At 37.7% G+C, this 12510-nt stretch overlaps 2 protein-coding genes across 13 annotated transcripts in view; one reads left to right on the plus strand and one right to left on the minus strand.

The window, feature by feature from the left end:
• DNAJB4 (DnaJ heat shock protein family (Hsp40) member B4) overlaps window positions 1-4821 on the minus strand; it is a 38396-nt gene extending 33575 nt beyond the window's left edge. Inside the window, exon 1 of the mRNA XM_057715416.1 lies at window positions 4549-4821. The gene's annotated coding sequence lies outside the window, so the exon portion shown is untranslated. The remainder of the gene's footprint in view (window positions 1-4548) is intronic.
• Window positions 4822-5054: 233 nt separating this feature from the next.
• The window catches only part of FUBP1 (far upstream element binding protein 1), a 33667-nt gene continuing 26211 nt past the window's right edge, over window positions 5055-12510 (plus strand). For 5 of the 12 annotated variants that reach the window (XR_009049984.1, XM_057715498.1, XM_057715550.1 and 2 more), the window contains exons 1-2: window positions 5084-5297; window positions 11598-11688. Coding sequence is in view for 11 of the 12 variants with exons in the window: in XM_057715498.1 (XP_057571481.1) it covers window positions 5178-5297; window positions 11598-11688 (211 nt within the window). In the remaining variant the exon portion in view is untranslated. Of the gene's footprint in view, window positions 5298-11597; window positions 11689-12510 lie in introns of all 12 variants that reach the window. The other 7 variants (XM_057715510.1, XM_057715533.1, XM_057715537.1 and 4 more) reach the window with 3 other exon arrangements.

The raw sequence follows: 12510 nt of genomic DNA on the forward strand, positions 1-12510 counted from the left end.
TCCAACAGGCAACAGTGAAATGGAAGAGGTGAGGAAGTGTTCCTGACAAAGAGAAAGATATGTGCAAAGGCCCAGGGGCTCTACACTTATGAATAGGTGGGAATAACAAGGATGGCAAAAGGCTGGATTTACGGCAAATCAATGGTCATGAGCAATATCCTAGAGGATCTGTCAATCCTCTAACAGCCTTTTAATCAGGACACACTATTAAATCTGACATCCAAATCAGAGAATAAATTTCTAATAACTGAGGGTGAGATGATACTATGGTAACTTCTGAAAGAGAAAACAGACAGAAATCACTGTATAAAAACATAAGACTTTTTAATTATCCTTTACTTTTCAAAAACAGATTAAACTGCCCTCTCGTTTTGGTATGCTGGTAAAAAGAAGAAGTTATGTGACTTACCAAAGGGCACATGGGTCAGACTTGAATCTAGATTCTCTAGGAACAAGTCCAGAGTTCTTTTCACTACATGGGGCTGTCTCCAGTTTCAGACACTGATCAAACTGTTGTTCTACACAAAGTTCCCAAGTTACACTTGTGTTAACAACTTTGTCCTTTATAATTCAAGTATTGATAGTTCCTGCTTCCATTCACATCTTAACCTGAAACAGAATCCTACAAACTCAATCAGAAAGGATACAAAAGTCATTAAGATCAATGACCAACATTAATGATCAAATGCCCTAAAACAACATCCTGGACCACTTACTTTAATTTGAACTGGCCACTCTCCTCCTCATATCTAACCTGAATCTTTTGTGTACTGAGAAAATACAGGCCTGGTTCAAATGACACACAGAGTACACCATGTAGTTATCAGATTCTTTTGGCTAAGAGTTGTTAGGAGTTAGGTGATGGACACAAAGGAAAGGCAGGAAGTCTGTACAATTTTGCCATTCTAAAGTGCCTATTCAAAAAGCCATGATGGACTGTTTTTCTGCAATAGCTATAAAACAAGAATCTGTTAATATTTCGCACAGATTTAACAAATCTAAGAGTAGAAAGTTATACTGAAAAACAATCACTCAGTCATTTGGTAACCAATAAATCAGAAGGTAAAATGAAGAACCTTGCCAGTACATTTAATAGCTCAACTTGTATTATCTTTACTAATCTTTTCATTCTGTTATTTGATAAATCTAAATGCTAGTTCCCTGCTAGACTCTTAAAAACAGAGACTTTTGCTTCATCTTGAGGATAAAATATGGAATACTAATTTCTACAAGACAGTGACTATAAAATATAATTCAGCTCAACCGTTCACTCAATGTCTCAAAGTACAATAAACCAATTTTAGATTATCAGCTATGATACATCCACTTTTAAGAGTATTTACATTGCATTTAGTCAAGGGGAAATGAACTTAGTCAAGAAAAGTCTGATGTCATCAGTTAAAATGAAATTATCTTGAGTAACGGCAAAGTACATGGCTTTGAGAAGACTGAGTGGATTTAGAACTAATTCACATTTAACCAAATCAAAACTCACTGGTTAGGGACTTCCCTGGTAGCACAGTAGTTAAGAATCCACCTGCCAATGCAGGGGACACGGTTGGATCCCTGGTCCCAGAAGACCCTGCATGCCACGGAGCAACCAAGCCCATGTGCCACAACTACTAAGCCTGCACTCTAGAGCCCAAGCGCCACAACTACTGAAGCCCACATGCTCTGCAACATGAGCACGCAGCTCCTGAGGCCTGTGCTCTGCAATACGAGAAGCCAACACAATGAGAAGCCCACACACCACAACTAAGAGTAGCCCCTGCTCACCACAACTAGAGAAAGCTCGTGCAGAGCAACGAACACCCAAAGCAGACAAAAATATAAATAAATAAATCTTTTTTTAAAAAAGTCACTGGTTATAGTTTTCCTATAATTCAGTTGCTGTTACAGGATCCTGGGCTTTACGAAAAGTAAGATTTGAACATAGATGTTTAAACCAAAAAACTTATAGGAATACTATGGATTATCCTTTCCTAATTATGAAATACCAGAAGCCAAATTCTATGTTTAATAGTGCCAATTTCCATTTGATAGCACTTTCCGGTTCCTGAAGAGCTCACAGAGATACCACATTTGAGGATACCAATGCAGGTTATGATCATTATGTAGATGAGAAATCTGAGACACAGAGACTAAGTTCACTTGACCAAGCTCACAAAATCAACTAAAATGTAGAGGCAGATTTTTTTCAATATTGATTCATTCAACAAGTATCTAGAATGCTAAGACTATGTGTTAGGGACTAGTCAATGGTAGAGACAGACAAGGTCCTTGCTCTCCAGCAGTTTACAATCTAATGGAAGAGAGACAATAAACAAGTAAACACATACAACATAAGATAATCCTCGATAAATTATATACAGAGAACATGGTAATTGGAGAGTGACTGCAGAATGGCACAACCAAAGGTCAGAGATGGTCTAAGGAGATGCCATCTGAACTGAGATCCAAATGATGACGACAAATCACCCATGTGAAGATCTATAAGAACATCTGAATCAGGCAAAGGAAAATGCAAGCATAAAGCCCTAGAGGCAGGAATGATCTTGGACAGCAAGATGGCTAAAGTGGAATGAGGAGCAGGAGTGTTCATAGATAGTAGCCTGATTATATGGAGGTCTTATGCCATTCCAGGAGATAGGATTTAAAGTGCAATCGGAGAGACACAGGTGAGATGATCTGATTTATGTTTTTAAGCTGCTATAGGAAGAAACAACTGTAATACAATCAGGTAGCAGCACCTTTGAGCTGCAAGAGTACTGGTAATGGTCTATTTCTTGGAGAACATTTCTGGAAAGTGGATACATGGGTTTTTGTTACTTTTGAGACATTACATGTATACATTATATACTTCGCTATACAAAATTTCATAATTTTTAAAAGTAAATTGTAAGGCTGTAAGGATGGAAACAGAAAAACCAACTAGAATACTACTGTAATAGCCCAAGACTAAGGTGATGGTAACTCAGTAGTAGAGGTGAAAAGTAGTAGAATGTGGAATATACCTCTATGGTAAACAGGTCTTCTTTGATGGAAAATCAGGGGCAGCAATCAAGGCTGACTAGTGGTTCTCACTGTGGAGGGATTTTTGCCTCTCAGGGGACATCTGCAATATCTGGAGACATTTTTGGTTGTCATCACTGGTATAGGGGGGTTGTACTACTGGCATCTGTGAGTAGAGGCCAAGGATGCTGCTAAACATACTACAATTCACAGTAGTGCTACAGAACAAAGAATTATCTGGCCATAAAGTGTCAATAGTGCTAAAGTTAGAAATCCTGATCTTGACGGATTCCAAATGGTTCCATCCTAGAATACCCATACTTTCAGGAGACTCTACAAAAAAAACTAGCAGTGGAAGTCTTTACGTACTTTCAGTATTTAGAGATAATTAAAATTGTGGTATACACGAAATAAAGTTTATTTCTTTGAAGGTAAATTACATCACTCTGTGACTAACACTATGTTGATCAGGACTAACTGTATATGTCTAATTAATAAAATATGAAAAATCAATTACTGACTAATAAATGCCATTTATTGGGCAGATTTTCTCAAAAAACAATAGAAATTCTATTTAGCAATACCCCCCAACACTGCTTTTACCGTTTTTCTTTTTACCAGTTATGCTTAAATCTGTAGCCCAACACATTCACTGCTTTTCGAAATACAAATTCCCCCCAAATCAAATAGATGGCTACCTACACTGAAAAAGATAATTAGAGCTATAAATGGATAAGACGACAGGAAAAGCTAATTACAGGAAAATGATGGCCCACTTGTATCTGTGTGCATGTAACTGTTATCTGACTTATTTTGGGCCTTGAACAAGTGGACACATTAATTTCAGGTATAAGGAAGACTGCAGCACACATTTCTCTCAATTACTCTAAGACTAGCAATGCGAAAAGTACTCTTTGAGACCTAATTCATTAAACACAAAATACCAAAGTTGGTAAAGTTCATTTTACCTCATTCTTTGTTACCTAAAAGGAAAGAATTTGGGGGAAAATTACAATCACTGTGATCGACTCCTAAAGGATTCTAATGGGCCTGAAACTGCTATCACCAACGCAGTAAATTATGTGCCACGGTATGCTCCAGAAGGAAATCACCTGGTAATTGAAGTAGGTAACAGAAAATACAAAATTATCATCATCTAGTCCCGGATAACACTACAAAACATTACATTTGAGTTCTCACAGGTTGCGGCTGGAAGAAACTATTTCTAAGAAGCCACAAAGACAATTTTGGTCAAGAAATGGATGCTGTTCTTAACTACAGGCCCTTAATAAAACTGGCCATGTATACATACCATACTAGGTTACTAAGTCTGGCTAAAACTGAATTTTAGGGACAATCAACGTTTTTAAAAGGTAAAGAAAAGGGCAGTCATATCGTGACGATCTCATCCAAAGAATTTACACAAAAACTTCGGAATCAGCTCGAGAACTAAGACCTCCAGCCTACATTCATCCCCACTTGTGACAAAACTCAAAACTGACAATCCAGAAGTAAAATACAGGGACACTTTACTACCCTGAAAATCATGCCGCGTTCCCGCTAGGCCTGGCGGACGTTTCCGGGAGCATCACTTCGCGGCGGCCCGGGCGCGCTTCTCCCAGGCGCACCCCCGGCGGCAGCGCTCTTCAAACACTGTTGCGCCGCCGTCACGCCTCTCGACGTCACCCGCTTCCCCGTGGATACACAGAATGACCCTCGGCGGAAAATCCACCCATTCTACCTCCCTGAGGCGGCGACCGATAAGAAACAACTACTTCCCTTCAGGCTTTCAAAAATTCAAGCAGACCGCAGCCGCCGCACCAGTCTTACCCACCACCCCTTTGGGATAACCGCATCACCTCAACCTAAGAACGCACAGGATAAGCGCCAAAATAAACTCCATTCTCGCGAAATCTAAAGACAATTCTCGCGATATTTCGCTGCCTCTTTTTTTTTTTTTTCTTTCCCCCCCAGCTCTAGCTCCCCCCACCCGGCGTGTTGCTTCAAAACATCGCGAGATTTTTTTCTTTCAGTCTCCGCCCCTTTACGGCACGATGGTCGCACAAGAATGTGATACAGGCTCGACGGCCGCCATTTTCTTTCTTTCTTAGCAGTTGGCTGAGAGGTCCCTGCGAAGAAGGGGTAGCGAACACTGTAGTGTAGGCATGGCAGACTATTCAACAGTGCCTCCACCCTCCTCTGGCTCAGCTGGTGGTGGAGGCGGCGGCGGTGGTGGTGGAGGAGTTAACGATGCTTTCAAAGATGCGCTGCAGAGAGCCCGGCAGGTAAGTCTGGACCGCGCGGCGGGATCCCGACAGCTCACGGTAATTGGCCGCTGGCTGAGTAGGCCGCTACTTCTTCGCGCATGAGGAAGAGGAAAGAAGTGCCCTTCCGGCCTCTGAAATGTGAGGAGACTCACGTTTCCTCACGTTGGTAATACTGATTAGAGGCTGGAACTCGCTTTTCTGTTCGTGGTGTTTAAACCCTTTTGAACCCCAGCGCGTGCTACGCGAAGATGGCATTAGGTTTTTCTCCCGCTTCTGCGGTACTCGCGCTTTTTTCTCCAAGGAGTTAGCATTTCCTTTTCCTCAGAGTGAACAGCCTCCACCATGGGATAAAGCGCGCGTAGCTTTACACAATAGTATGGAAGCTTCTAGTAGTGAGTTTGGGAAAGGATTGGGGTCTGGCCGCAGGAGCCATAGTAAGGGACGGAATCTGTCATGAAAGCAGTCTTTAGAGCTTCCAGCCCACTCGAGCTCTCCCGCAGTTAATCTTTCGGTATCATTCACTTTCACACCTTCACGGAGGAGAATTAGGAGAGCACGAGTATCCCGGGTTGGGATCCCTCCTTAGGGCGAGATTTACGCGTGTTTTGCGGTTCCTTCCCTCTTATTTCTCAAAATGGCTTCAGGCCCCATTATACCCGAAGTTTCAGTTTGAATCTGCCTCTCAGTTCAGAGTCGTAAACTGACCAGACCTCTTTGTATTACGTAGGTGCGTACATTTGCCCCCAAAGTCACTTGTCTCCCAAAGGAAAGCTGTAAAAAAAAAAAAAAAAAGTACTTTGTACTTTAGGATTTAATTTGAACTTTACCTTTATTAGGTAGTCCCTTAATGTAACTTAAAAATGTATGATGTTGGTACGGACTTGTGTCTTAAGCAGAAGGAATAATCTTATACTCTCGTTATGATACGATGTCTCTTAGATGCTAAACATTTTTAGAGTACGGTGTTAAACTAATGGTAATCAGAAACCAATTTTGTGGTATGTTTTGATTACGTTAGTTCAGTTCATTATTTTTTACGCCGCCCGTTGGATTAAAGGATCATTTGAGTCAAAATCTATAAAATCTGTAATGTAGCAAATCGCTCATGTTTTTATAATGTGAACACATTATAAATAAAGATGTACCTGTACTTGTTTATAATCAGAAATTTTCCAAGGAGTCAACAGAAGGTCATCATTAACCCTAATGCTGCGAGTTAGTCACCTAGTTTTTGTATGCTACTTCTGAACATATTTAGGGTAGCAACTGAAACATTTATATGACAGGAATTCTGTTAGAAGGATTTCATTAGATTGGATTGGAAGACTCACCTGAATTATTCAACTAGCATATTGAATTAATTTGTGCCACACACTGTACTTAAATACTGGAGACCTTTTAAATGAGTTAATTGGGTTTCTGCCTTCTAGGAAGCTATGATATAGTCAGGGAACCAAATACAAAAGAATAGTAGGATCTGATTAATGGTTTTAAACAGTAGACAAAATATGGGCACTGTTAATTCATCCATTTGTTCTGTAAACACTTATAGAGTTCTATGAATCAGGTACTGTACACAACACCAGGGAGTGTGGTACCTAACTGTGGAAGAAAAGGACTGGTGTTATAAGCAAAGCATAAAAGAATGAGTGAGAGTTTGACCAATGGAGAAAGAAGCAGCATGTGCAAAGGTATGGGGGTTTGGGGAATGACAGGAAGCTAAGAGTGAAGTCACTGGAGGATAGGGTTGGGTGGGGAAAGGAGGTTGGAAAATGTGATGAGGAAAGGTACAGGTGGATACAACTTGTGAAGACAATTTTCTTATTAAGTTAGACTGCTTTTTTAATATAGAAATTGTCCTCAAACTGAATTTCTTGTCCTCTGTTTGTATGCCAATAGCTGCCCCCAGTGCCCTTTCTGTAATATAATTTACAAGTGTCTTTGCTGTAATTTGTTTCTATAGAATTGACCTTAAATCTGAGATTCTCAAGTTTAGCATATGAGTTGAATTGCCCCTTCTGGTTGGATTTAAGAATGCCTCCTTGTATCCGTTGTAGCTGCTTGTCTGATTACGTAAGTGGAGTATAGGGGAAAGTGCTTGGGCTGAAGAAACAAGTTAGGTTAATATCTGAACTACTTTTATCCTTATCTATAGTAAATGGATACTGAATTGTAGTTCCCAAATCTCCATCTAACTTGAAGGGTTTTTTCTTTGTCCAGAGTATTGTGCTATGTTCTTTGGAAGGAAGAGGTATAAGAACAGTTTCTTGCCTTCAAAGAGCTGCATACTGGTGGGGAAGCTATTGGCATTGCAGCTGGACAGTTCTTTGTTATTGCAGGAAAGCCAAACAAATGATTAGGATCCCTGGTCCCTATCTAGGAAATGCTAGTAGCTTTAACTCTAGCTGATTGTCGCCATCAGGCAATTGAGACAGAGTTGCTCAGTCTTTTTTGCAGAGAATCCTGATAGCTTATTTCTTTTTATGTGAAATTTCCAGATTTTTACAATATTCTGTGAGCTAAATCTAGCACCGGGGCACCAGATTGCTTCTGTAGTTTCGGGTGTCCAACCTGTGTGCTTTAGACATTTATATTTGGGTATTTCAAGCTGTAACTGCAGAGGATGATGTTGAAATTCTTTGATTAGCTCTTTAGTGATCACTGACAACAAGTTCTGTCTCTGAAACATTGAAAAATTAAGATATATCTATCTACTTTTTTCCCTTAAGGTTATATGAAGATAGAAGTGAATCAGAGACTGATACTATGAGTAGAGTGGTAGATCACAGGTTAAGCAAGAATATCAACCCTTGTCACTTCCCCTCTAAACAACTATTTAACTTAGTCGTTAAGTACTCAATTCTTGAAATCTCTTCCTTGATAATTCTGAAAGTAATTCAGACTGTATTATGTATGAATGCAAATTTATGAAGTAGAGCTGTTGACTTTTTACTTACCATTAATCTCTTCAGTGAAAACTAGCATTTGTGTGTTTTTTTTAATAAATTAATTTATTTGTTTATTTTATTGGCTGTGTTGGGTCTTTTTTGCTGTGCGCGGGCTTTCTTTTAGTTGCAGTGAGTGGGGGCTACTCTTCGTTGTGATGAGTGGGCTCATTGCCGTGGCTTCTGTTGTTGCGGAGCATGGGCTCTAGGTGCGTGGACTTCAGTAGTTGCAGCACATGGGCTCAATAGTTGTGGCTCACAGGCTTAGTTGCTCCACGGCATGTGGAATCTTCCTGGAGCAGGGATCGAACCTGTGTCCCCTGCATTGGCAGCTAGATTCTTAACCACTGGGCCACCTAGGAAGCCCGAGTGTGTGTATTTTTTTTTAACACATTTTGGGATAGGAAAGATTGATGATTATAATAAGCAAAGCTTTCTGGACTGTAGAGAGGGGACAGTGTTAATATATTAAGTGGCAGCCTAGGAATATTTCTATCCTCTTCACATTTCTGGTATATAGAAACTGAATCCATTAGGACCTTGCCCATAGTAGGTACTCAATATTTATTGAATTGAATCAACAGATATCTTTAATGAATTAAAGTAGTAATGAAATTTTGTTTTGAAAATAATTATGTTCGTTCACAATGTGTGCCTTTGGCCAGTACAGGTAATCAGATGTTTGAAGTCTTGTGAACCCTGGTTTGTAGTTGAATTAAAGTATGCTGATTTGTTCATAGTAGCTGGCAATTTATATGCTACATATTAGGCTCTGTGCTAAGCATATTTATATTAATTCATTTAATTCTCACAACTATTCTACAAGGTAAGTGTAGAAACTATTTATCTCTTTTGTACACAGAATATGAATGAGTCACAAAATGCTTAAGAAAATTTGGCAAGGACACAAAGCAGTAAAACCGGAATTACTGCTGACCCCAAATCACAATTGGACCCCAAAGCCTAAGGAAGCATGTAGACTGAAAATTAGGAGATAGTTATTTTGGGCGTTTAGGTAATTACTTCTGAAAATCAGCTTTTTGTGTGTTGTTGTTGTGATTTTTTTTTTTTGTTGTTGTTGTTTTAATCTCTTAAGTCAGGTGGTATGACTGAATAATCTCTTAAATTTCCTTTCAACTCCATAATTCTTGGATTCTAGAAATAGTCAATGAAGAAAGGTGGAAAATGCTAAAACAATGAAAGCACAAAAAATATTTACTCATTTGAGAAGTAGGGAGGGTCTAAATGGAAAGCTTGAATTTTTATTGTAAATTAAAATCAAAGAAGCTGCCTATACTTAATTCTACTAGTCTCATAAGAATTTTATATAGTTAGAGGCTGGATTTTAGGGATTACTATTTCTCTTAAATTTATCCTGTGAAGTGACCTAGGAAGTGTATTATTTTCTATTGATCTTGGAGAATTGATCAAATCTTTGTTAATGATTTTACTAAAAACTCTTCTCTAATGTGTTTGTATTGGTTCTGAATTTTTGAGATGGTGTTAACTGGTTCTTCTGAGTGAACTAAGGATCAGCTTTTTCATTTGGATGTTTTTAGAACTAGTCAATGAATAGGGAGGTATAAATAAATATCCTTTTTCTGTACAGAAGTTCCTTGGAGTTCAAGGAGTGCTGCTTTGCAAACTCAGAGTGTTTATAAAAGCTAACTGCAGAAGGTGTTACCAGCCTAAACCATTTTCTTTCATTAGTATTACTGTTTTCTCAGACCTGAAACACTTTCCTTATAAAATCAATGCCCAAGTAGTATGTTAAAGTTCTTAAGGAGCAGTTCAAATGCTGATTGCTTTAAAATTGAAGGGTAGAAAAGCTGTTTTCAGGTGTGATGAGGAAAACTTTCAGAAAAGAAATAAGATTTTAATTAGATCAAAGATATGAATAAGCTTTTGAGAAAGTGAAAGATGATTAAGGTGGGTTAGAGTGACCAAAGCTATAGAGTCAGGAAATATATAATTGTATAACTTTTTTTTATCAAACATTTTTGTATTTAATCCTAATATGCTTTGTGGTGGGTGTTTGCATTCACAGATGAGAAAAAGTGAAATCCAGGAACCCTAGGAAATACATTTGGTATATGGGAACTGATCTATATCATACATATTAGATTCAAGTCGTTGAATGCTCTTATCTTTTCCGGTTTTCTAATTATAATGAAGCTTTGAAATACTTGGTTTAGTTTCACATCAAGATCTCTTTGGAAGAATTCCAGTCACCAAAAGCTTCGTTTTCCGTTTGATTTTTATCACGGAAAATTTCAAACATACTCAAAATTGAAAGAATAACGAAATGAACGCTAATGAGCCCATCACCCATCTTTGGTGATTGTCCCTTTAGTAATTGCCATGGAGGTGTGTAGAAATTGGGACTTCTCCACCATTGACTTACTATGTAACCACAGTTAAGTTGCCTCTTGAGATTTTTTTCCATTGTAAAATGGATATCTAGCTCACTAAGTACTCTACCTCATGGAATTGTGATGATTTAGACAAAATGAGTATAAAACATTTATTATAATGTAGAGTTTGGCCTTTTGCTGGTACTCAGCAATTTTAGTTCCATTTCCCTTTTCACAGAAAAACTCAGTAAATACACCCTGGTTGTGCCCCAATTGTGACTTGAGGCTGGCATTTTTTATACAATGTTTGCCCCACTCTAAAAGTTAAAAGTCTCTAACAATGAAATGAGTTGTGATTCTATAACAGAGACTTTCTTAGAGGTACAGCTTCTCAGGCTTCCCCCACACCTCATGTTTCCTTAGAAAAAGATTGTCCAGTAGAAGTACAATGGAAGTTACATATTTTGTTTAACCCAACATAACTAAAATATTACCATTTTAATGTGTTCAATATAAAAATTTTTGAAATGCTTTACATTTTTTACATTTGTTCCAAGATTTCAGTACCTGGTATGTATTTTACACTTAGTACGTCTCAGTTTGGAGTAGACGTATCAAGTACTCAGTAACCAAATGTGGCTAGTGTTTTTACCTTGTTAGCACAGCGTTAGCATCTTACAAGGTGTTCACATTCTCTCTGTGCCAACCCATAGAGAGCCATGGAGAAGATAGAATTAGGATCCAGATTTTCCTCAGTCAGTCAGTCTTCTAAATATCCCTAATTGATTACTTCTTTGTTCTTATATAGAGAAATATGAGAAGCTTATTTCCAGGTGATGAGTATTTGTTAACTCTCTGAAGTTATTAATGGTAATAATAAAATGAACTGTAATTTTAATTTGTCTATCAAATTAATTTTCTTATGTGATGGATATTTAGCATATATTAGGAAACGTGAGGAAATTTAGTAATGTAGTAGTTATGATGCTATCCTTAATGATGGTGTGTTTTTGTTTAAGATTGCAGCAAAAATTGGAGGTGATGCTGGTACATCACTGAATTCTAATGACTATGGTTATGGGGGACAAAAAAGACCTTTGGAAGATGGAGGTAAGTTATAGCCATAAATATTTTAAATTGTTTTACACAGTTTAGTTGAAGTGATTTTCAAGTGTTCTTTTTTTGAAACATTGATTTTATCGTAAGGTTCCTAACATTGTAAGGGTTATATTGGCCTCAAAAGGAGAGGGGGGAAAAGAGACCTAGACAAGGTAGGTAAAATTTGAGTTAACCAGCCAGTTTTGTCTTACTGGAAAACATCATTTTCCCTCTTTTAGGATTGTGCGAGATTGATAGTTTGCACAGACAACTTGTCAATATACTGAAGAAAACAAAAATATAAAATTTTTAGGAAACATTTCACCGGTTTTTCTCATCATACTTGAATTAATCTGAGATGCTATATTCTCATTACGTTGTTATTTCAGATTTCTCTTTAAAGGTTGAAGTTGCTATAGTTTGCTACCTTAGTGTGTTGTGGGTTTTACCATTTTTTTGTTACTTTTTTGTTTGTTTTAGTACTTGTTTTGTGTTTCAGGTTTAACTCAAAATGTGGCTTAAAACAGTAGATGTATAGTGCCTTGTATTTTTTTAAAAACATAATTGTTGAAGCTTCTGAACTTAGAAGTCTGCACATATTTTTTGTTTTAGATTTGATGTATGAATTTTGATACATTTTCTTTTTGCCCTTTTATGTTTTTTTAAAGGAGGATTTTGAATGAGCCTATAGAATGTATTTGTAGCTTTTGACCAGGAGTACTTGGTTTCTTTTATTTAAGTATCTTTCACATTTATAGTGAGGTTTTAATATACAAAAAAAAATGAGCTAATGATGCTTCAGATGTTGTATGTAATGTATTCTTTTTATTTTAT

The sequence above is a fragment of the Hippopotamus amphibius genome, chromosome 1 (assembly GCF_030028045.1).
Source record: "Hippopotamus amphibius kiboko isolate mHipAmp2 chromosome 1, mHipAmp2.hap2, whole genome shotgun sequence".
Lineage (NCBI taxonomy): Eukaryota > Metazoa > Chordata > Mammalia > Artiodactyla > Hippopotamidae > Hippopotamus > Hippopotamus amphibius.